The following is a 25,645-nucleotide window of genomic DNA, read 5'->3' on the forward strand; positions in this document are numbered from 1 at the left end:
TCCAGCATTGTCCTGAAGAATGTTTATGTGTTTACTGTAAAAAGCTGCTTTGGGGCTCTTTTGTCTTAGCGGATGTTGAACCACATGCTGTGAATTTGTGAGTTTGTCCTCAGTGGTTCAGAGGATGAGCTCAGATCATAGGAAAGAATCATCAGATCTTACGCTGAGGGAAATACTGTGTTTTATTGTTCGAATATCATCTCTGCAAGCAATTAGGACTGAACGGATGAACTGGAGGGTTTATTAAAAGGTCAGGCCCAGTACTTGCTCTGTCTGGATGTTTGTGCATGTCTCTGCGTGCACATGCGAGCTTTTGAATGTGCATGCATGTGTGTGTTTGTGTGTGTGTGTGTGTGTGTGTGTATTTGTGAATGTGCGAGTCCTGCCTCTGTTTCAGATTATCGAGCCTCCAATTCACAGCGAGCCATCAGTTGCTGTCGGAAATTGATTGTGTGTTATGTGTAAAGAGATGGAACCGCCAGGTTATTTTGGGATCATTCTTTGCAGGATCTCATGGATTCAAGGATAAAGATGAAGGTCAGGAGATACAAAGTCAAAATGAAACTTAGTGTAGATCCTCATTCTTTGTTTTGACTTATTTACTTTTTTTTTTACATTTCCAAAAAGAAATTTAAGTTTTATTTGCTTTTCTGTATCTGCAGTTCCTCATACACTTGTGTTCTCAGTGAGATTTTGGTTCCGACTGACAATACAGGTTCTGTAATTCGATTTCTGCAATATCTGTGTAGTTGAGCACGGAAAATAGTTTGTAATATCACTTCAATTCCAATTGTCAAATCTGAGGATTGATGTTACCCGTTGCGTAGTCCCATCAGTGATTTGAGTACTTTGACTTCGTGTTTGGTTTCGAATCAGCAGGTGAAATACAGAGTGCTGTGGTTGCAGGACTACCTGTTGCCGTGAGTTCTGACAGTCTGGTCAATTGTCGTATACATTTCTGGCTTGTAGCTGGAGTTTTTTTGTTCTGACATTTTAGAGCAATGGTCAGACTAAGATGCAGTATATGAGTGTCAGATTTTTGCCACCTAGATACATTTAGGATCCTCTGCTGCTGATTTCCCAGCTTCCTGTTATCGTTCCTGTGTCATGTGTGATTAGCCAGCGAGCTCTAATGATTGGTTGCCTGCTCCCTGTGCTGCTACGTGGCGGTCCAGACTGACCCTGAGCAACCGACTGGGGATATGTTTTTAATAAGCTGGAGGTCACAGTAATCTGCAGCTGAGAACAGAAGCCGGTCTGCCTCTCTTCTCACATCTCACAGCTCTTCCTGGAGCACACTGTGGTGGAGAGAAAGAAAATCCTTTATGCCATTTATTGTGTTCTTTCCTGCCTTTGCTTCTGCCAGTCTATCTCTCACATTTTCTGTCTCTCATGTACACTCCCACCCAGTTTCATATTCTCATTTCTCTTCCTGCCCCAGTTTCTTTTATAAGTGTGAGCTGAGCAGAAGATGAACAGTCTTTAGCTGTGTTATCCATTAGATGAGTTTAGTTGTGTAGCCTGCCCTTCACCCGCTGCCAGCACAAGCTAATGAAGACTCTGGAAATCAATACCACACTGATAACATTGAGTGTGAACCTGAAGAAAAAGGATATGAAATCAATATCATACTAAAGTCACACCAAGACACCAATGTCACAGCCATGCAAAGTAGCATTCTTATGACACACAAGACTGAAGTATCAACCTCCTTTTGCTCATCATATAGAGTTCTGCAATATCCTGTGTTTTACTGTTGAACATCTCTTTCCAAACATGGGTGTTAATATTCTTCCGTAACACCCTCCACTTTTCTGGGAATACTTTCCACAAGATTTTGGAACCCGTTTAGGGTAGAGTAAAGCATTAATATCCCAGAGGAACAATTTGGCTTACAGACAGTAATCAATAATAATAAATACAGGAAAGTACAGCTCTGAATAAAGTACACAGTTTAACTGTCGGTTTTCATCATAATGATTTAGAGAAAAAAGAGAAATCCAGAGACAAAGGGAACACTCTTTTGCTTTAAGGCAGTAAAATATCAATTTACATTTTGTTTAAAAATCCAGTAGCTGGACGGACGGATCACTTATCTATAAGTCCCACTTCTAAGGAGCTAAAACCTCAATCCTGATGGAAGAAAATTGAATTCACTGTGTAAAAGGTGTTGATAGTCCAGTAAGCTTTCTGTGTGGCTCTGATTTGATGCAATTGACAAAGATCAATTATATCAAATTTCAATCTTTGAAGGGATTTGACCCCATTCAGCAGTTGGTCGTCCGCGGATATCGGATGACAAGTAGGAAAAAATCGTTATCACAAAACAACTGGATACATCCGTGGGTGTGTGATGCTTCAGGTACCAGTGAGTCATAAAATACAATCCAAGACGTCCAGTTCATGTGTTTATCAGGTTTATCAGATGCTAGAGCTCTGCACAGAGGTTTAGAATAATCTGAGACAGGATTTTACAGCTCAAAATATTTATTTTTGCCCTCTGCAGCGCTTTGACAGATGACTTCATATTATGTTGCTGTCCAGTAAAAGCTGAGCCAGGGTCAACTTGTGTGCTGGGCGCTGTCTGACACTGACCTCATTGAAAAACAGGAGAGGGCTTTGTTTCTTCACACCAGGCTGACGTGAGTTTGAACGTGGCTTAAGGCCTGGTTCAATCAGATGCCACACAGTTGGAAGCGCCAATGTCAGTATCAACAAACCAGGATTTAACAGCCCCAGAAAAAGGTTGTCCACATTCTTTTGGCCAGATAGTGTAGCTCAGGGCTTTACAGGATAATGTCCGACGTGCATGTTTCGAGAGTTAAAAAGGAAAACTCTCTGTAAATATAGATGTGCCAGAGAGTGGAAAAGCACAGTGAGAGGCAGTCAGTATGATAGCATATCCCTCATCTCGACCCCTGACCTTTCTCTCGCAGCGAGGAAGGACCTCAATCCGACTCCCTGACTTGACAGCCCGCTGGCTAAATTCATCTCTGTCTGGGCGCGAGGGAGGCAAACACATTAACACTGTGGTGTCGGCCTGTGGCCAAATAAAGCACTTACCAACAGACCTTGGACAAATACGTCTATGAGTAGGCAAATATAAATAAAGGCATGGAGACACTGGGAAAGGTTTTTAATCAATGAGCAAATAAATGATTGAATGAGCACATGGTTATAGTTCAGACAAGTGGACATTTACACTGTAGTAAAGCTTCAGCAAAAACGTTCAGTCAATGCTGGAAAACTAGACCCACAGGAGACTAATTGATTTAAAAGAAAAACTGATTTGTAAGAAAGCTTTTTCACATGAACCATTTATATTAATATGTCCTGTGTAATTACATCGTCTGAAAAGCTAATGGGACAGCTTAAAAGCTTGGAATTATTTTGAGCATCTTATCAAAATACTGACAAACAGAGCAAAGGAGCAACATTTCTTCTGCTTGCGCTTTTCTGTGCAGGGTCAGTGTCGAAAAGAAATGCTCCAAACCAGCAGCATCTTTTCAGTCGTTACTGGCTGCATTTGATCAGCTTATTGTTTGGCAGTTTCGGCAAGATGTTGTCTATTTTTAATGCGTCCGCCCCGGCAACAGCTGTGGCTGCAGGTTTACGGGTTGTCCATCCGTCCGTCCATCCTGTTCTCATGAACGCCTAGACGGAATTTCTTCAAATTTGGCACAAACATTCATTTGGACTCAAGGATGAACTGATCGGATTTTGGTTGTCAAAAATCACTGTGACCTCACAAAAAAATTTGGACTTTGATTTTGAACTCATGAAGTCATACGCTAATCATGACAACTTTTAATCCAGATGTCTAATAGGATAAAATGATGACGTGATGTTTTTTGCAAAAACACTTTTTTGGCCATCATCAGTGCCATAACTCAGGAACAGAGGGGGTGATTGTGACCACATTTCCTTCAACTTGACTTGTTGGCGGAGGCATACAGCCACGAGGTGGTAATTCTAGTTTCATCTTGGCATTTGCAGGGAACAAATTCAGAGATAAATCTTTGTTTACAACAAAATGCCACTGCTTTTGGGGGCTTTTAAAGTTGTTAAGGTCAGTGGAGTCTCACAAGGTTTGTCATTTTCCAGAGAAAAACTGTTTTCTCTCTCGCTCTCTCTCTCTCTCTCTCTCTCTCTCTCTCTCTTTCTCTCTTTATGTTTGGAAACTTGAGTATAAATCTGCTGCACAGTGAGCTCATGAGAACACTTAACACATCAAATTTTTATGTCTGCTTTATCAGAAGAGATAAATATGACAATATGATAAGTAAATACATTCCCCTTTGCCCACTGCATCATTAAATATAACTGTGAGGTCACCCGTAGATGTCTGAAAGCCCAAATGAAATCCATTGTTTCTGTTCTGCTATAGTATCTAGTCTTAGTACTTCAACTTAAACTGGTGCAGCTCTTCTTCTTCAATACCACCGTTAGTTTGTGAGCACAGCACAGGTTTGTTTACTTAGTGTCTTTGTGGCTGTTCTGCCTCAGCTGTCAATCAAACAAATAACACCAGCCTGCTGAGGCTTGGAGCTTAAAGAAGCAAGAACCAAATACATGTTTTGGGATTTGAAAAATGAAACATACTAACAATAAATTTGATTTGATTTTTGAATTCACAAAAGGGTGAACCTGTAATAACAGATGAAACAATATCATCACCTTTCAAGTCAAGGTTTTAGCAACCATTTGTCAGCCATTCAATTTGGAGGGTTAGCTCCGATTTGGTCTCCACTGACTCCTGAAGGAAATATCTGGGTTTAGCTGCTAAATGTTTCACTATGTTCACCAGCTAGTGACTAACTTTGTTTGGTCCTTTTTTTTTTTTGGTGGAAGCAGCATCTCACCGTGTCTGAAACCTGTGATGGGAGAGTAAACCATAAATATACGGGCAGTAAAACCATGACAATGGGCTCAGAGATGAACAGATTGTTTCTCCAATCTGCATCTTTTTTAAGAAAATCAATGTATAACACATTAAGATAGTCATATTGATTGATTGTACTTAAGTCATCTATCTGGAAAAACTTTTCTTCCTCTGTGGATGTCACTCTTTTGATATTTTCTTCTTCAAGTTATTTAAGTTCTTTTGTCAAATTCTAAATGTAAATTGATTTGATTGGATTTAAAAGCATTTAGATTTGATCAACAAATTCAATTACATGCTGCTGAACCCCAACTTTAGTGAACATATGCTACTGTTCTGTAGAGATACGCTTTTCCTCTGTGTTTTTAGCATCGAAAACACAAGATTAAGAAGCAAGACTGAGATATTAAAATAGGCACTGAAATGTAAATCATTCTTCCCTTTTGTTGATATCAACGTTAACATGGAAGTGGAAGCTTTACATGCTTTGGTGTTGTGTGTGCACGCTGCAGCCCCTCAGGTTGTATCTCAGTGGAACATACATGCTGGCAGGTAAATCACTTCCTCTGCTCTGGGTGACACAGGGATTTTGGTGCATTACCCCAGGGCTAGTTTGTGTCCTGTGGCAGATTTGCAGTGACAGGCCCCTGCCTAGACATGACAGGCAACACATCCGGCTTGATATGAAGCTACAATCACGTTGACAGGAAGGTAATGAAAGGGCCCGTCTCCCTGACACCTCAGCTGTCCCACTCAGTGCCGGTGCTGAAGTGGATTGCGGTGTGATTGACGATGATAATTTGACCCTGTCTGTCAGGGCGTCTCTCTTTATGGAGTGGCATCACTACGAGGACCTGATTGTCTCAGTGGTCACAGGTCATCTGCTCGAATTGTGGATGTACTTAATCTGTCAAGGAGTGTATGTTTATGATCGTCTGGTTCTTCAATTAGCGGTTTTCTCATAATTTCAGGGAAATTCATTAGCTGCGAGATAATGTGACTTTCTGGAATTCGTCAGATGTTGTAATATATCACTTTAATAGCGTATTTTTAATGGCATATTTTGCACTTTAAGCTGTTTCAGTTCCCATTTCTGCTTAGTGAAAGTCCTGGGATTCAGGAGTGATGGATGGAAGAGACAGATGGGAATACCATGTGGGATTGCACATCTGTCTGGAAGAAGGGAAAAAAACAAAGCAGGTTTAGCCTTGTAAAGAGGACAATGAACAGAGGAGGACATGGAAAGAGGTTGGAGAGGGAATGCGAGGGCAAGCTGTGAAGGAACTACACCAACATCTGAGCTCAAGGACCACGGGGTCCAACAGTTGGGAGTGACATCAGCTTCCTTTCAGCCACCATGTAGATTCACAACCTACATGCAGCTGCAAGGGTTGATTTTGTGAGGCATGAACGCACAGATGCAGCGCAGCGACTTCTGTTTAATGATGTAATTTCTAAAAGGTCTTCTGAAGGGTACACGTAGACTCTAAATGTTGCATTACAGGAATTATAGAGTGCAAGTTGTTTTCTGAAAGGCCAGAGTTCAATATTGGTATCATAAACTTGCTACTGCTTCTCACGTGTTGGCAGTATTCCCTCTCCTCCATGACTTTGATGCTGTTTTGCCTTTTTCTTCCTTATCCCTCACTTCTGCAGCGAGCTTCCATTCTTTCACAGAAACACTTGACAGACAGATTCATATGGTTGTAGGCAAACAGAGCCCACGTCCCTTAGCCTCCATTGTTGTCATGAAAAGCTGAGGCTTTAAAAAAAAAAAAAAAGAGAGAAAAAAAAGAAAAAAAAAGTTGAATTTTGTGCAGATGTCTTGTTTTCTTCCAGCTTTATTTTTCCACTACTGCCCCTTTTCTCTGCTGCAGATGTGAAGGCTTTTGTTAGTCACATTCCGGCCTTTCCTGAGCTCTGGATAGTTTCAGCTGTCTTGGCCAGGAATGTGTTCATTTATTTTTTATTGAATAGCATAGAGAGTGTAGGTGTTTCATTATAAATAAAGTGCCCTCAAACAGGTTTTTGAAAGGGTGGCATCATGCCTGCATCAAGATTCTAGGAATAGAGAAGATCTGGGTGAAAGCCAGCAAGACACCAGATTCGCTTCCAGCTCTAAAAATGCTGGTCTGCCCTTTGAGGTGGGAAGATGAAATGATTTCCCTCCAGGATCTCTCAGGAGTTTTGTGGCCCAAAATGAAAATTCGGGACAATTTTTATGATTAAATTTTGTAAACACATTCATGGTCCCCAGAGGATGAATCCTAATTACTTTGTCGATGCTCTGACTTTTTCACTGCCGTCACCATGAAACTAATATCTGTCTTTTTTTTTTAAGTGAGATGTGGCACATTTCCATGTTATTTCCCCACTAGGACGATCTGTAATAACTACCCATTAGCATCAGCTATTTAGTGCTAAAGTACTGAAAGCATGTATGCATGGTTTTTGTGTATTTAATAAGATGCATGCATGAGTGAAATGATCTCTGTGCATTTCCAATATGCACAGTTGTTTCAGAAATCCTTGTGTGCTTATACAGCTATGCACCAGTTCATGACACTGGGTGCGTATCGGCTTTGATTAATTATAATTGGCGAGACATAACTGATACCCAGTTTGCTTCACTGTCAGCTGTCACACAGAGGAGAGGAGACAAAGAGCTGATATTTTGAATGTATTTTAGTGCGAGGACGAGCTTGTTAGTCAAGGTCATTCTCTCCACTTCACTGACTGTCACCAACGTGTTTCTGCAAGTTTGTGTCTGGGCGGTGACCCAGTTCCCCCGACTGACAGGGTCATAAACACCGCGCAGTAGACTGATTAAAGGGAACAACAGCCCAACACACGACAGTACAGTCTTTATAGACTGTGTAAAAGAGCCAGGGGCGTCATTATGCAGTTTTACACAGTGTTTGTCATGTGCGGCTGTGGGGCAGGTCTATACAAAACCTACCTGGCCTTGTCTGCACTTCGACTGGCCTCCAGAGAAAAGGTTGTATAAACGCACTCATCCAAGACAAATCACCAAATCTAGCTTCTTCGTGGCGACATTCCCGCTGTTCGTTTGTTGGATTTTCTTTGCCTCTGAGTTTGATGAAACCTGGTGTAACAGAAAAACTGCATTCACTGAACCCTGACTTTATTGTTGGGAATTTTACTCCCAAGGAACTGAAACACCTCAACTCTGAAAATGCTTTTTCTTTGCATCTTTGAATTTACATCGATATTTTTCATATTTAAATCATAAAATTATATTTCACTGAAGTTTGGAGGCCTGTCAGAAAATGATGGGGAATCAATTAGACAAAGGGATATAATCTCACTATCTGCCAAACATTACGGCTACAGCTGGACCGGGACCAAGGAGAAGTCTTGTTGATCTATTGTCTCCCTGCCAGCCAGTAATGGTATGCTGATGCTGTAATTATTTTCCTTGTCAAACAACAAAATTTGTCTTCTGTTCCCAAGGACAGAATTATACTTGAGACTTTTCAGAAACAGATGAAGGAAGATTGCTGCTCAAATGGCCGCCATTACCTCACACTAATCACTGGCTCTTGACAAATTTGGGCTGCTCACTTTTCTCCAATTATTTAAGAAAAGATGAATTGCCACATCAGAAGTCCACCTGTCTCCGGTACAGTGCTGCATAGGGCTGTGTTTTCTGCCTGTAAAGCCCCCGGCAATCTGTCTCCTGTGGTACAATCCTCAGAGAAAGGTGGTGTGAAGTCAGAGGATAGTGTCTGCAGCAGCTCCATGTACAGCAGCACTGAGTAACACAGTGACTAAGCTCAGTGTTCAACCCCCCTCAGGGCCTTTCTCTCCTCTGTACGGTGGCTCTGAAAGCTCCACCTCCTGCTGTTTCCCTCCTTCATCATAACCCAGCATTGGCACATTGATCTGTGGCCGTTTTTAAAAAACAAAAGAAACCAAAAAAAAAACCCACCTTTTTCTACGGCGTCTCGTTGTTGGTACCTGCTTTTCACCACTGTCTTGTCACATCATCAGCAAAAAAACTTCATACAGAATTTGACTATGGTTTCTCACCTGCTCCTGAGCCGAGCCATATGCATTTCATGGGGGCTGAAGGTTTTTAGGTTATCGCCGCAGGGAGATTTTCATGATTTATTCATGTGTCGCCACTTCTTGGTGTTTGTCTGTAAGCATTTGCCCCTGAATATGTCCCCTGTACGACAGCTATACCTTCTGAGAAGACATGAGGGCTGATACCTTTCCTTCCCATTGCTTCTTCTGGCAGTTTGGAGAAGCAAGACCAAGGCTCTCTTGGTGCTGTGGGCCCCCTAAGTTTGATAAATGTAGCCCAGAGAAGCAGAACATGGGGCCCAGTGCTGATGGCAGGGTGCCCAGAAGCATGGCATGAGGAGAGGGGGGGGGGGGTTGAGGCATACTGTCACACTTGAAAGTCCTAAAACAGGGACATTTTCAAAGCCAGAGTGGGTTTTATGGGTTTACTGCAACTTTTCTGCCATGCTGTCTACTGCAGAACTTGAAGTCTATATTTCAGTAAAGTTTTGACACACTTTAAAGTCTTCATGGCAGATGCATAGGACCAAAAACCTCTTAAGTTTTTTGTACATATTATTCAAACAATATGTACCGTGTTAAACAGTGAGATTTAGAGGTGCTGTGTACCTTTGGACAGAGTCGAGCTAGCTGTTTCCAGTCCATTTGCTAAGCTAAGCTAATCACCCGCAGGATGTAACTTTATATTTTTTGCACAGGTGCAGGTATGTGACTGAGACTCTCTCGCTGACTCCGAGCCAAAACAAAGGCAAAACAAAGGCAGTGTTCACAGTTCTCCTCCTGGGAAAATCACCAGGGTTTGTAAGTGTGGGTTGAGACTGGCAAGGTACATCCATCTCTCTACCCAAATAACAACACAGCCACTCCTTCTCCTGCCCTCCTCATCATCACCTCCAGAGGAACAAACTAACCCTCATCAAAACCGACTTCCTTTGGAGAAAAAAAAAAAAAAGCAGCAAGGGACAAACAAGAGGAGGGTGGGAAGATGCTTCAGAACAAGTGTATCCCATTTGCATTCATACCCAGTGTCTCCCAGGCTGTTTGTCAGAGGCCACTGAACTGTCTGTTTCTGTTAAAGACTCAGTGCAGCCACGCTTAGCCGTACAAGACAAATGGTGCCATCAGTCCTGAAGTGCACGATTACTCTCATGTCCTCTGCAGGGTTCAGAAATATGTTTGAATTAGATCAATAGCGATATTTGTGGCTCAAACCAGATACAGAGGCAGAAACATGTTAGCTGGTTTAACACTGAGGGGCTTTTACCACAAATACAGTGCACGCAGCAGTCTGACAAGACCGTGTCAACATGCTGTTGAGGTGATTGACACAAGCAGCTCTCCAGTAAGTTTATGAGCCTGAGGGAGAAGAGGCAAGCACCAGCATGTAATCTCACCTCACCCTGAAGGCTGGTGGTCACACCAGAAGTGGCACAATGTGTCTGCATGTCAAAACAGGCCAATGTTGGAGGCTTGTATCATTTTGTTTAGACCTTCACTGTGAGCAACAGAGGCAGAGAAACTGTTCACACTCTGAGTTGTTATTTGGAGTCGCAGGACACAGTGACAATGACGTCATCTGCCATTTCAGGAAAAGAAGAAAAGATTTCAAAAAACAAAAACAATTCTACATTAATTCTAATAAAAATCGTTCACCTAATTTAATCGCTTTACGCAGTGTGTTTGCACCTTGTTTTAATGATGTAAACAAACGTCACATTGTAGAAAAAAAAGCTAATTAGGACAACGTGGCTAGCAGAGGAGGTAATATGTGAACACTTCTGTACTAAAATGAAATAGTGGGAGATTTTTTTCATTTGTTTGTTTATCCCACAAATGTGTACTGTAGCTAGCAACTAATGGCTAAAATGAGTCTCGGGCTCTTCGTTCCCTCACAGGTCGGCACCGTAAAGACGGTTGGATGTTTGTCAACGCCGTGAACCTGCGTGTCAAAGTTCTCCAAACTTGAACTTGACGCAAACATTTCCATGGGTTTATTTCGTCCCCAGTAGCAGTTCTGCTTATCACAGGGATTCCATTGAACTAAACAGACTTAACCAGAATCTCCTAGTTAACTTCCAAAAGTCGTCACACCAATGCTCCCTATTAGCCTGTTCTCACTGCACTGACCCAAACACTCATGTTAACAACCTGCTCTACAGCTCCAGACCCCACAGCTGCACCACACAGCTGTCCAGGGATTGTAACTGGAAGCGATAAACCAAAACAACCTGCTCTCTCTTCCACCATTTTATTTCAACTCTAGTGACCTTACTCATAAACTCTTCTCTCGCATCACAGCACGATCCGTCTGCCTCTGTTCCTGACTCCATTTCTGTCTTTGCCATTAGGCAAATTCCTAAAATTCTGCTGAATATAATGAGATAGTTAGCCATCTTATCTCTGAGGCAGACAAAAGAAATGTTTATTAGATTGTTCAATTTCTGCTGAACATTTTGGTGCAGTCACCAGTGTCAGTTTTGGTGCCAGTGCAATTATCGAGGAGAATGCGAGAGTAAAATAAATGAGAAATCAGTTGAATTGTGTTTTTAATCAGTCTAATTAACCTTGCATACTTTGACAAGTGAAGAAACCTTTGTACTTTTCACTTCTCTTGTCAGAAGCAAAGACAAAGCAGAGCTCCTCAGCTAAATCTGCGTAATTAAAAACTTTCACAGGGGCTAAAGAGGAAATCTTGTTATTCAACTGACAATGCAAATATTTGCCAGTGTTCATTTCTGATTGAATGGAAATTTGAGAGCTTAATGAGATACACTTTTCTACATGCACAATCCCCTCCATAATGAGATTTTTTGGAGGGAATCAGCCATCTGTTGTGTGACGTGCTGCGCTGTAGGTCTCATTTTCTACACAGCAAAACTCCAGACGAGGAGGGGAGGTTGTGTTGTAAACAATATTTAATATTGATTTCCTGTGAGTGGCTGAAGTCTCTACCGCTGAACGGGAAAAGGTTGAAGCAATTACAGACTCTGTGTGACTGGGATGTGGCTAACAGTTTGTCATCAGATATATGAAATGTTCTGGCCTGGGTTTGGCAGCTGTAGTCCTGGGGAATGGTCCTCTCTCTCTCTCTCTCTCTCTTTGTCGCTCTCGTTCTGCTCTGCATGTACAGCAGAAGAAGAGAGTCTGAAAATATATATAAATATATGTACGTGCTTCTGTTGGATGCTGTAGATCGTTGGTATATTCAGTCTTTCTGTTGTTGGCTTGTGGGTGTGGGTGCCTGGAGGCTGTAAGTGGGCTGGTATGTTGATTTGCCAAGTTTTTAAGGTTTGTTGTTTGTTTTTCCACAGATTTTTGCAGAGCATTAAAAAAATCTGGTTTATATGTTTACATCTGCTCATTAGGAAATTATCCAAATCTTGCAGAAAAACATGTGTAATGCATGTTTTTATTTACGAGGTTCTGCATTACTTACATGTGAAGTATTTATGGCTTGAGCAAATTAGCTCGATTGTAAGGAATTTTCATAAGTGGATATAAGGGCTGCCCTTAAACTGTGCAGTCTGACAACCACAGTGCGTGTTGTTGGTCGAAATTGTCATGATGGATTAGACTCTGTACCGAAGAGGGAGGGTGCATCACTGACTAAATGTGGAAAGATTAATATCAGCAATTAAAAAGTATTTTAAAATAGAATGTGGTATAACTACAATTTCTTGTTACTGATATATCTGATAAACTTAAATCTGCTGATATTATCAACCTGGCCAATATACCTCTTATAAAAAACAGAAAAATGAATCATATGATTGTCCTTGGCCCTCTCGCACTCCTCAGACAGCTGGACTCTCTTTTTGTAACTGTGGGAAATTGCAGGTCCATTGGGCTAAGAGTTGGACTTGTCTGTGTGTGTTTACACAGTGCTCAACTTAGAGAACATTGGAGTGTGGAGAGGTTTGGCTGGGAGGAGGGGTGAGATGCTGATGGATTAGCAGGAAGGACGAGGACAGGCCCAAGGGCCCCGTCTGGCCTCGGCTGGAGCCCTCAGCCCTGAAAGAAAGTGCAAAAAACGCAGTTAATACACCCACACCGGCTCTCGGTCAATCAATCCGCACCTGCAGGACTAGTGACACACACACACACACACACACACACACACACACATACACGTAAACACTGCAAATCTCTCACACTGCAGACACATGCATATACATCTACACGCACACTTAGAACAAACCTGTCCACACTGCAGGGAATCAATCTTCTGTTAAAGTGGTGCGGTGTGGCACAGGCGTGCTATTCCTCACACATACACAGTGTTTGTCTCTGAGCACCTTTCAGATCGATTGCTTTCAGAGTGACAGAAATGGAGAGGTCTTCAATTAGCCTAAAGCTCCCATGATGATCAGTATGTTTGAAATGACCATAATTTAACCCCAGAAGTTGTTGTTGTCTGCATGTGTAGACTTTTCTTTCTCTTGTTCTGTGATTAATAAGCTGTAGGCAGATAGATCACTTAAGTGCTGAAACCGCAGAATTTGGTTTGGCAGTGAATCAAGGCATGTGATGTGATGAAAACATGGCAAGTATGTCTCATGCTGAATCGATAATGGTCCGACACAACAGACGTGGATGATGGTGAATGAAAAAGTGCATCAGATGTGACAGCTGCCTATTTTATATTTTAATTTATTTTATTTTATATAAGATATAAACCCTTAAAACCCTAAAAGACGTTATTATTGAGAGACAAAGTCTGCGAACACACAATAAAACTGTTTTATTTATGAAATGAAATGTCGCCCTGTGGACAGTAACTGCACATCAGAAAACACTTGTGTTGTTATGGAGGGCATGGACCAACAATGTATCTTGTAGAGCTGAAACAAATTATTTGATTAATCAGTCAACAAATGGAAAATTAACTGTCAGGTATTTCTCCATTTCTTTGAGCAGAAATGCCATTTGCTGGGTGCGTCGTGTGGCGTAGTGGTCTAAGCAGGCGCCCCATGTGTAGAGGCTAGAGTCCTCGCTGCAGTTGGCCCCGGTTCGAGTCCCGCATCGGACGGCCTTTACTGCATGTCATTCCCCCTCTCTCTGCCTCCCCATTTCCTGTCTCTCTCCACTATCCTGTCCAATAAAGGCACAAAAGCCCCAAAAAAATATACTTTAAAAAAAAAAAAAAAAAGAAATGCCATTTGCTAGTTCCAGCAAGTTTTTAAAACGTGAACATTTGCAGGTTTTCTTGGTTTCCTATGACACTGAACTGATTATCTTTGGGTTTGGACCATTGGTCGGACAAAGCAAACAATGTGAAGCAATTTCTTGTTGTATTGTCTGAGATTTTAGGGACCACCAGACTATTGATATAGTTCCAGTCCAAGTATTTTGTTGTTAAATGTGGAAAACCTGCTGCTTCTCTGAGGTGTTCAGTGCTGGCGGCCCACAGCTTCATCTCAGTGAACCTATAACTATTTGACTAATACTAAACTAACGCTTTGGTATTATGCCATATGCACTCATTTGCACAGCATGTTGCACACCCACCCACATGCTCACCCTCGTTCTGCTTAAAACAACCCACAGAGAGATGACAAGGAGTTTGAAGTTCACTCATTCATAAAGAAACACAACAATAAAACCATTTGTTGGTGTAATCAGCTGAACAGCAAAGTTGGTCAATGGCACCGATCCCCTAAAATGCGGTGTCAGACTTTTAGACTCCAGTGTATCTGCAAGTTGAGCAAGACTAAGTGAAGCAGCCAGTGACCTTTTACTGACCTTTGGCAATTACACCGCTTTGTTGTTTTAGTTTTGTTTTCAGTGTGTGAATGAGTCTCTTTAATGTTCAGAGCTTGAATGTTGGACGTTAAAAGTATCTTAACATTTCCACGTCACTTTGACCCGTCACAGTGGGGAAAGCCCAGGTGTAAGTAATAAAATGAATGACCTGTCATGGCTTAGTGGGACGTCTGAAAAGAACGGAGACGTTGTCCATGTTATGAGTAGCACCTGTGCTTTTCCTAAGTCAAAATTTGTGCCGTGAAAAGGCTGAGCAAGGACTTCCTGTTGTGCAAAATACTGGAAAGTGAGCTCACAGTCATTGGTTTAGTTTACCAGCTCTGCACCTTTGTGGAAATCATTTTTGAGCATTTTCTTCAGTGCAGAAATGTCAATAACTTCCTCTATTGTTGACATTTAGATACTCTAGGAATCTTACTTTGATCAAATGGTCAGTTCTTACTGTTTTTCTGACTGATGAAACATTTTTGGAGCTGTGGTGATGGATCTTAAGCCAACTCATCTGTGAGACTTACAGTGGGGTCCACAAAGTCTTTCCCATTCAAGTGAATGGAAAAGTGGTCTCAGACTTTTGGACTCCACTGTACTTACAATTATTATCCATTCCAGGTGTGGTAACAGATGTGTAGTTGGCCAAACATACGCTGTATACACAAGATACAAGTGGGCCAGTGAGTTCATGACCTCAAACCCCTCTGAGGCAAGAGTGATTTGAGGATAAGTGGACACAAAGAGTGACGATTATGTCGAGTATGTCTCAGATATGAGATGTGTGGGTGTGTTTCTGTCCACAGAAACTCAGCTGAAGAGTGTGTGAACCCGCAGGATAAAGGCAAGGCTATTGTTTGTGATGTGGCGTATCAGAATAAAAGTGCAGGCTTTTGTCCTGCCTATCCCGCTCTATTCACGGGTACAGATGTGACCATTTCCAATTTTAAGGTCTGTTAAGCAAGCACTAAGAGATCTGTGTGAACAGTCAAAGGACAGATTTAGTGTTTTCATGGACAGATTTCAGCAGTGTGGGAGATGCTGAGTTTTTTTCCTCCATGACGGTTTTGTCCACAGCTAGCAGCTGACCTGTAAGAATACAGTAATGTTACCACAGGTAATGGTCTGCACTGGAGGGAGGAGGAATAATCTGTCACATGAGGTCCACTGTCCAGTGATACGTTGCCTGCCAGGCCTCAGGTTCCCTCATGACAGAGCAATTCAAGGCCTCGGGGCTCCTGAGCCACACTGGTCATTCGCCAAGTTGAAAAGGGGAATGAGAACCAACAGCAGCGCTTCATAGTTCTGCAGTCCATCACTCAATCTCCTGAAATATGAGACAAGACACTGTGCCTAACTGGAATCCTGAATTCCTAAAGGCCTGTGTCACTCTGGAAGCATTCTCTCTTTGTTATCCCGCTGTCTCCCGGCTGCCTGCAGCCCTCCGTGCCTGTCTGTTTGTCTCTTTGCCAAAGCGTTTTTGTATACATATCCTGCACTGACCAGTGCCAGAGCCAAGACTACCACCAATTACACAAAGAAAGCCGCGGCGGTGACAGCAGACTTCATAATGGTTAACTGCAGTACTTTAAACCCTGTGTTTTGGGGTTTTGATACTGTGTGCTCGGGTATGTAACCGGGTGCTTTGTGGCTTAGCCTGCTTGGATTTTGTGTCCAGTGTATTTAGATGTTTTGAGTAGACACTCAGAAGAGAAATTAGCCATTTTCTACAAAGCCTGCTTAAAAAACAATTAGGTCCCTCTAGGTTAAAACCTTAATTAAAAATCACTGAGCACTCTCTTCCTCCTAATTTGCCCTCAGTCTCTTTCCCTCCGGCCTCCTTCCTTCCTCTAACATGCAGCCCTGACACCTGTCCTGTTCATAGACGCAGCGTTTCTGCTGGCAGAGCGAACGCAACATTAGTCTCCTGCTAATGAATTGCCTTCACCTTTCATGCTCTGCGGATTGTAATTAACACTTTTAGAGATTTTAGAGATTGGCTTTTATTTATAGTGCCCCTTCCACACCCTTTTCTCATTCGGGTGATAATACAGAAGCGGGTGCCAAACACACAGTGTTTGTCAGCCTTAGAGATTGGAGATGATTTTGTTCTCTTTGTTTGTTTTCTGTTTCCGGCTGTTGCCAGGAACCAGTCTGATAAAGATTTTTGTCTTGGGCATGATAAGCATATCAGCAAGAGAGGGTCAAATGTCAGTGTAAGTCACTGTTTACACGATATGTGGTGAATGCATTTCTGTTCAAATTCTCTGCTTTGTCTCTCTCCAAAAGGAGGCCTGCATCCAGCTATGGGTCCTGACAGTTGACTGTAGTGAGGAGTCAGCGTTGTAGATATTGCAATATGATATCTACGATGTTCATATCTTCAGTAAGCACTATATTATTATGTCTCAGCAAAAGACAGAAGCCACCACTTATATCTGTATCTGTGCTCCTAATCTGGACCTCAGGGGATGTTTGTATTGCAGTGCTTTGACTTGGAAAGATGTGACTAATTGTTGGCAAAACAAATCTCTGGTGTAATGGAGCGTTCATGACAGGCAGGACGCACACTTGATGCCTCTCTCTCTGGAGGGAGAGTCACCATTTATTTTGCAGGGAACCCTGGTTATTATTGAATTTTGGGAGCTTTTCTGTGAGAAGAAATTTTCTTTGTTCGTGCGCACAGTCTGGCCCCTGAAAACGCCACACTGCACTATTCAATTTCAGGTCTTAACTTGTCTCATGCACTGATTATCTGAGATTTAAATGTATCTCACATTTAATCTATTCAAATTCTCCCTTTTATCACGCTGCTCATCGCTTGATGAGCACTGTTTGAAACTGGATCTCCTTTTGCAGACGCTGCCTCTCTGTCTACCTGTGTTTGACTTTCTCCTGCAGTCAGCTCTTCGACTTTATGTGTTTGCTTAATGACAGGCTGCGTTTTTAAGAGAGGATGTGCAAAATGCAAGCCACGGCAGGTTGGGAAGGCACACTTTGCTCTGCATGATAATTTCAGAGAGTCAGACGTCTGGAATTTGTGTGGACTCTGCTTTTATGTGGAGGCAGCGGCACGTTTAATGTCTTCATTTAAAAGCCCGTCTGCCGTCGGATCACTTGCCATCACACATGCTGTGCATTCAAATAATTCATTTGATATAAAAACGAAGCATGTCGTGTTGCAGGTCATTCACTATATGTAATCCATAATCTATTAACACGCAAGAGAAGCTTGTTTAACTCACATCCCCTCCGACAGAAGATCAAACCACAGCGGCCATCTCCTATTAAACCCAGTTTCTGAACTCATCAGTCAAATTGAACGTCTCAGCTTATCTGTCACTGCCGCTTCATTCTAGCGTCAGCCGTGGATGATAACACTCTGTCGGGGTTTTCAGTGCTTTTGAGCCTCAGCTTGTAGTTAGTGCTCTTGTTCTGAGATGAACCCTGCACATGACTTGTCTTGTGAGGGGTCACAAAGTGAGACTAGACAGGTGGGTCAGTGTCAAGCATAAAACTCAGGGCCTAACCTGCTCACCGTGCCTCTGGTCACAGGCAACTTGTTGTTGACATTTTCTATAAATTATTAATGTCTTTTTTTTATCATTTAAATCATTTATTGATTTGAAAATATATTAAACATTTAAAAGCTCAGCAGATTGAGTGTAATATTGGGTTTTGGACTGTTTCAGACAATTTAAAGACGTAACATTGGTCTCTTTTTTTAATCATTTCTTTAATCATTATTTTTTGACATTTTAGTGGATTAATGGGGAAAGAAATGAACAGATTAAACAGTAAATGTATCAGAAACAACCCAAATGCTTTTTAATCAGGGTTGCACATATCCATTCACTTTTTTTTTGTTATAACTTTGAATCTAGGTTTAACTGCAACAGATCTTTCCTGAGTACACCCAACTGGATTAAACTGCCACTGCTCATTCTCACCACCTCCTTCACTCTCTGACCTCTTCAGACAGCCATTTTTTTTTTTTTCAGGAGATTTATAATCTTTAAAAATGCAGGCATGTGGTCCAATTAAAGTTCTGGTGGAAATATTTGAAGGGTCAGTTCAATGAACAGTGTTTCTGGAGAGAAAACTTGCTGTTGATTTGTCTCATGAGTGGATATATCTCAAAACCCGGACATGTAAAACTAATACTGAACCATAGGTGGAGTAAATGAGAGTGAAGTGGAGTGAATTGACCCTTTAATGGAAATGTGATGAGTGCCCTTTTTTGTTTTTCATGTCTTGGTTTTACCAAGTTCTGTGCGAGTGTGTGTGGAAAAGTGATGGAGTGCTTCTCCTGACAAATGTTCCCAATGAATCTTTGCTAATGAAGAGAACACGACACTTCGAGAGATTGCAATGTTCTCTCTCATGATCTGGAGCGATACTGTTAATCACATTGTCTATTCTGTATGTAAGAATTTGTCGAGTGCTGTTCTAACATTCATCATGTTAATGATCTGAGCTGTGACTTGAGTTTTTTTTCTGTTACTTTGAAGCAAAAATTAGCACAATTCCTGAAAGATGTTGGGGGGACTTCAGCAATAGTTACATCAACTTAATCCGTGCTGGCCCTGGTGAGTTGATCTGCAAGGAGTCAACACTGTTTCAAACCCCGAGAGAGACGGTCCCTCCAGCGTGCCTGGCAGGGTCTGCTGGTACACTGATAAAGCAGCTTTCAGTGGGCACTAAATTAAGCACTCTGACACCCAGAGATAGAAAGCCTAAGAAACCGTAGAGGGATGTGACTTTTTTTTTTTATCCTTTTTTCTGCTGAAATTATGCACACCACACACTCTCCAGCATACACAAATGCAATGAAGAATTCCTCCTCCTCTTCTTGCCAGTCATGTGTGGCGGTCTCCTGTCAGCAACACTGAGTCAGGTGGGAATCAAGAGAAAAGGAGGGGGGGAAACAAGCAGAAACTGAATGAAAGAAGGGGTGCAGACAGCACCTTTATTCTGTGGTTTTATGACCTCCTAAATGTCCTTGAAAGGTTTTAGGTGGAACCAAATCACAGTCCCTCTGGTGTTTGTGAATCAGAGGTGTTGACAGGCGTGAGTCCAGCCAACAAGGCTGCTCGACAGAGTCAGGGTGAAGGTATGCGGGGGCTTTCAGAGGCACTGAGAGAAAAGTAGAGGGGAAAGATTTCCTTTCACACAAAAGCCCAGGAACAGGCTTGCACTGAGGAGAATCCCTTTCCTGCTGGGGGGTTATTTTAGGTGTCCCTCAGGGGTCTGCCCTCACTGCCCTCCCAAACGCTTGACAAAAGACCCTGAGTTTCCTCTGTATAATAAGATATTCTGCTGTCCCTGAATCAGAGAGGTGGTGCACACAAGAGAAATGCAGGTGCATGTGCTCCTTTAAAGGGTGACTCATGATGGCTGTTCACAGAGGAACATGCTGGGAAAAGAGCAGCCATTTGTTCGAGGCCCCTATGTTGTGGTCATGGTGTATTTTAAAGCATCCGCTGTTTGCCAGCTTTCCACCATATATTGAGGAACTGACAAAGATCCTTTAAAAGATGAAAATAGATGTTTACGTGTTGGTGGAACGGTATGTGTTAGTGCCTCCTGGAGTATATAACCGCCGCTGACAGGAAGTTTGTCCTGGGCTACTTTGTTCTCATAGATGTGACTAATGACCATTAGGGATAGAGTGAGTGTCAGGAAGTATTAGAAGTAAGTGAGAATGAGACAGTGAGTGAATAGTTGGCAAAGAGCTGCTGCAGAGACCAAACAATAAAAGTGAGATGATGCAAAGACTGCCTCATCCACGGGTAACTTAAAGCTGCCCTGAGGAATTTTAATGCTTTTTAGAGCTGTCACTTTTTGCCTGACAGCAGACTAACAACAGCATCCTGAAAGTTTAAGTTTAGTACAATCTTAGGAAATACAGAGTGGGTTTAAATTAACATGTTAGTTTGACTTTAACTTAATCCTTACTCCTCGACATTTGTGTACTTTAACTGGGAGACTGTATTTTATTTTTTTGCTATTGTTATTTTTGTCATTTTACTATATGTTCATATTTGATTGTTCGAAAAAGTGACCGGCCTAGCGGCGCAATGAAGCAATGTTTTTGTGTTCTGGTTTAGTATCTTATGATCTACTTGCATATGCATAGGGAAGGATGTATGTATATGTACATGTCTACCACCATTTAAAAGAGATGTTATTGCACCAGCAAAAGACATAGAAGACAAACACAGTTAGCTAGCAAACATGAATGTAGTTGTTGATTGAATTTTGTGGCTGCACCGCCTTCTTCTTCTGTAGTATTAATTTCCCTCAGCATTGATGAAACATGGTAGGTGACTACTTCACCTATTAGTATTTTGTTTGGATGTTAATTGTGTCTAAATTGAATTATTAATTTATTTGATACCTATAGCACCTTCCAACAATAAGGAAATTCAAGGTGTTTTACATAAGATATAAAAAGGCTTTAAGATATAAAAGAAACACATTGCAGCATAAAAACACATAGATGGGATTTATAAAGGGTAAAGCAAAGTAAAAGACAAAAAGTGAATAAAACAGATGAAAAGACAGTAGCACTAGCCTTCACTTTTAAGAACTGAGAGTTGGAGCAAGGTTTTCTCAGGTCTTTTCTTCATAAAAAAGGAACACGCCTTCTTATAGTTTTCTTGACTCTTTAGAAAGTAAAGGCAACATTACAGTTCCTCATGTATTCTTAAGGTGACGGTTGTTGATTTTGTAATTTTCTTCATGTGGATGTTAAAATTTAAGTCGGAGTCCAAAGATTTCTGGCCAGGTTTATGGTCTTTAATGCTAATGATTGAATGTGAGCATTAACTTTTAATCGTTCTTCTCTGGCTCCAAAAACAATTAACTGCAAATTGCGACGCTCAGCCTTCTGTCGTACTCTTAGCTGTTCCTTCTGCTCTGTTAAATTCTTCCAATGTAATGTACATTAACACCCACCTCTACGTGCAGATTGGACCCTTTGCTTCTTGCTTTGCCGATGCTCATTACAAAATGAATCTGTCAGCCTCCACTTTGGGTGAATTAGCATCTTAAGCCTCTCCACTTGCTCTCACCGACCCTCTCCTCCCCTCCTGAGAACCAGTGGTCAGGCGCCCAGAAAGAGGAGGAGGAGAGAGGATGACAAGGAGGACAAAATGTGAGCATGAGAGAAAAGAGACAGAGGAGGAGGAGAAAAGAGGAGGAAAATGCACTCTGCTATTTAAACCCAATGACCTCGGTCTCATAGGAAAGAAGCAACATACAGCAATAGTCGGGGAATCAGCCGCTTTCTCTTCCCCTAAAGGCAAAATAATGTAGATAGCTGCAACAGCATGCAAGCACTTTGTAAACTTCGTGTTTGGAGGACTGCAATGAAAATGAAGTTTATTACTAATTGTCTTTAACCGCGTAATCCTATTAGGGTCGTGGGGAACAGGAGCTTATCCAAGCATGCCGAGTATTAGCCTGAAGGCAGGGAAACAAGTCTGCAGTCCATCACAGGACGAACAGATGAGCAGACCTTCTCTGCCTCCTCTCCTTCATACCTACAAGAGATTTAACGTCTCTAATCCGGGTGATTTAGGGGGAAACGCATGTAAGCGAGTGGAGAACATACATTTTTTGTCAAGTTTAAAGTTTATCACAAATATATAATTGGACAAAAAGGGGAAAGTAAAGCAGAAGGAATTGGATGAGTTCAGTACATTAACATCAAATCCTCACGTTGAACCGCGTGTACTGAATTATCAGTGTTACTGAAGGAATCTACATCCCTTCATTTCTTCATTGATTGCTGAAAAGGGCGTTGTCAGGTCAGCCAAGATGAACAGTGTGTTTTCCTGGTTAAAAGCCAAAACTCACAGTGTGTATCCTTGAGCTATAACGAACATAATAAATGCACCACCTTCTTCATTAAACATTTGCAAAGCTGATTTTAAAGTATCTTTCAGTTCTGCATTGTTTACATCCATGTTTACAAGTTTACAGTCTTCTTCTTCTCTGTCTTTGTCGGCACATTGTTGCATACAGGAACATATATGACGTCACCTTCATGCAAAAGACACCAAATTCATAAATAAAAAACAAAAAAAAAACAAACAGCCGCATAGCTCTGTGTATGTTATGCCAGAACAATCTTTTTTTCCATGTTTTGGCCTGCCGTTCATGCTAGATTTCCATTTTTCCACCTTAAATGGAGCTTTTCTTAGAGGGGGAAAAAAATCTTAAAATGCCAGCCTCGCTTTCCATTTGTGGACAGTGTAAACTACACTTTTGCAAAAGGATGATTTATGTGTGAAGGAAACAGACAAACATGTAAAAGAGGAAACCAAATGAGCGAATTTGCCGTGTTGAAGGCGCAGTATCCTAAAGAGCAGGAGGAGACGCTCAGAAGCAGTTTAAACAGCTCAGACTCACTTCTTACCAGATGTTGGCCGTTTGGTTCTGAACGTAGTTAGAATAAAAGGCTAAAGGAAAGACAATCAAAAGCAACATTGTAGCATCATTATATGGTGATAACAATTGATCGCTCATGTGCTTTTGAATGATGCTTTGATTGTTTAGCTACAGGTGTTTAAAATACAAGCGAACTGAACTGAACTCAGTGACTCAAATCGTCAAGGTAATTCACAATATCCACTCACAGAAGGAACTCGGGTCTCGAGGGCTGCTAGTTAGGTTTTTCTTCCTCATTCTGACTTTCAGCTCAGGAAATCTTTTCTTAAAATGACGCAGCACATTTCACCCCTGATCCAGCAGTCCGTCTCAGGCTCGGTTAATCAAGTCAGTGTTTACATTAACACGGTACCATTTTTCACCTGTCGCCACCGTCTCATTTCAGTCTCTGGGATGGGGATGATTGGGTATGACTGTGGCCCACTGGTCTGTGTGATGGTTGCTGAGTCATTCCTAATGCGCATCTGTTTCAGGCACAGAGAGATTTCTCCCTGAAGAAATGAGGAAAAAGTCCGCAGAGACAGTGAATTATGAGGGAGCGGCGCAAGATTAATGGCTTGAACAGTTCCCGCCTGTGTGATTTCACTAGTGCCTTAGTATAGCAAAAATACTGTGACATATAATTATTTTGCTTGCACAACTCACCGATTTGCAATACAAATCAACATTTTTTACTTTCAGTCCAACTAATGCGGGGTTCGATAGTTGAAAGCTAATTTGGATAGAAAATTAAATAAAGCATGCTGTATTAATGCACCAATTACAGTACATTTGTGGCGTCCCACTGTACATTTATCATCATGAAATTACAACTTTGAGGCGATCTATCTTTGGACCATACACTAATCCACACCTTCTTCTCCTGTTCCCTCAGCGGTCTCTTACTCATATGCGGAGGGGCAGGCAGGAGATGAGGACGCAGCAGTGGACGTGAAGCTCTACAGTCACCGGTGGAGGAGATGGCTTCCCCCAAAACCTCGTAACATGGACAGTAACAGGGCCAGTCAGGAGCAGGACCAGGAGCCCGAGCAGGAAGAGCCTGATGGGTTCCCAGGGCTGCTCTCAGCAGAGGAAACAGACAACAGCTCCCAGATAGAGGTACGTGATGATTCACACCAAGGCTGTGCATCTGATCAGAGATAAACTGTATGTTGTCATTTACGCGTTGACAGTTTAAGCGGCGTTTTTCAGGGGGACCAGAATTTATTGCTGCACTGCTGCTGCACACAGTGGTAGTCTTAAGGATTTTTGCACGAGAAGATCAGTTTACTCATCATCAGCGCAGATGGAAACATTTGTATAATGTGGCTTTGGAGGAGCCTCCAAAAGATACTAGTTATGTTGACATTAGTGTAGTGGAGGTTATGCCACATTCATGTCATATCAGACTTCTAAATAGTTTTCATATCAACAACAGAGTCGTTATTACAAATCTGCCCTGATGTATCTGACTTGGTGGTTCATAACACAGAAGTGCATGAAAGCCTAGCAAACACGGATTTCTCAAATCAGTCAAAGTCCATTGTTTATGTCATTAAACCCAAATGTAATGGATATAGTTACAGTGTCAATGACCCTCACTCAACCAACTCTGTAATCACACCAACCTCTTGATGTGAACATGACGCGACATGTAAAGGCCTTGCACACCTGCACGGGTGTTTTCATGTGTCCTGGCTGAAGAGACCTCTGCTCAGGTTGAAGATGGGCAGAGTTAATGCTGCTGGGTAATATGTGTGGTCACCAGACTCTGAGAAATAAGAAGATATAAGTGAAAACTGTGTGTGAGGTTTTTTTTTTTAAGTGACATGAGCCATGACCACTCAAAAATTTAAATATGCAATATGCTTCAGCACAGCTACAGCTACTATCGGTGATTTTTTCACTTGACAAAACAATCTCACCTCAAGGTCCTTTTAGTAGCTGTTCTGGAGCTTTTGCTGTCTGCCCAGTCGTCATTAAAGTGATGTAGATGTTCAAATTTACATTTTTTCCTAAGCATCTCAGGAACTTTTCATCCATTCTGGCTAAAAATTTAGTTTAAAAGTTAATTCTTCTTCTGGATCTGTGCCTTGTCTTGTTCTTGGCCTTGTTTTCACGTTCAGCTTTTTTAGTGGATCATTGACTTTTCTTAAGTGATTCTTGCCACTTGGAGCTACAGTGATAGAAGGACATGAATACAGACAATGCACAGCCAAAAAGTGAAACGTTCTATGTTATATAATACTGTATAAATGCTGTATTTTGATTGACAAAGGCGGATAAAAAGATGAAATGGAGGCCAATGATTGGGGTCATCCAGCAGCCCAAATTTAGACCAGCTTTATTGTGACAGTTCAGATCAGTGCAGCTGAACAATGTGGATCACACAATAAACTTCCCGGTCTGGTACAGAATCCAACTAATATAAAGAGAATGATTTGCTAAAGTCCTCTGCTGAGCCGTACCTAAAAATACACTTTGGTTACTTCCCTGGAGCAATTATAAATCTTCTTAGAAGCGTGG

At 41.8% G+C, this 25,645-nt stretch overlaps 1 protein-coding gene across 2 annotated transcripts in view; it reads left to right on the forward strand.

The window, feature by feature from the left end:
- The window catches only part of plxdc2b (plexin domain containing 2b), a 94,600-nt gene that overhangs the window by 19,455 nt on the left and 49,500 nt on the right, over positions 1-25,645 (forward strand). For both annotated transcript variants that reach the window (XM_056363657.1, XM_056363658.1), the window contains one exon: positions 24,015-24,238. In XM_056363657.1, coding sequence (XP_056219632.1) covers positions 24,015-24,238 — 224 coding nt within the window. The remainder of the gene's footprint in view (positions 1-24,014; positions 24,239-25,645) is intronic.

This window comes from Seriola aureovittata, chromosome 20 (genome assembly GCF_021018895.1).
Source record: "Seriola aureovittata isolate HTS-2021-v1 ecotype China chromosome 20, ASM2101889v1, whole genome shotgun sequence".
Lineage (NCBI taxonomy): Eukaryota > Metazoa > Chordata > Actinopteri > Carangiformes > Carangidae > Seriola > Seriola aureovittata.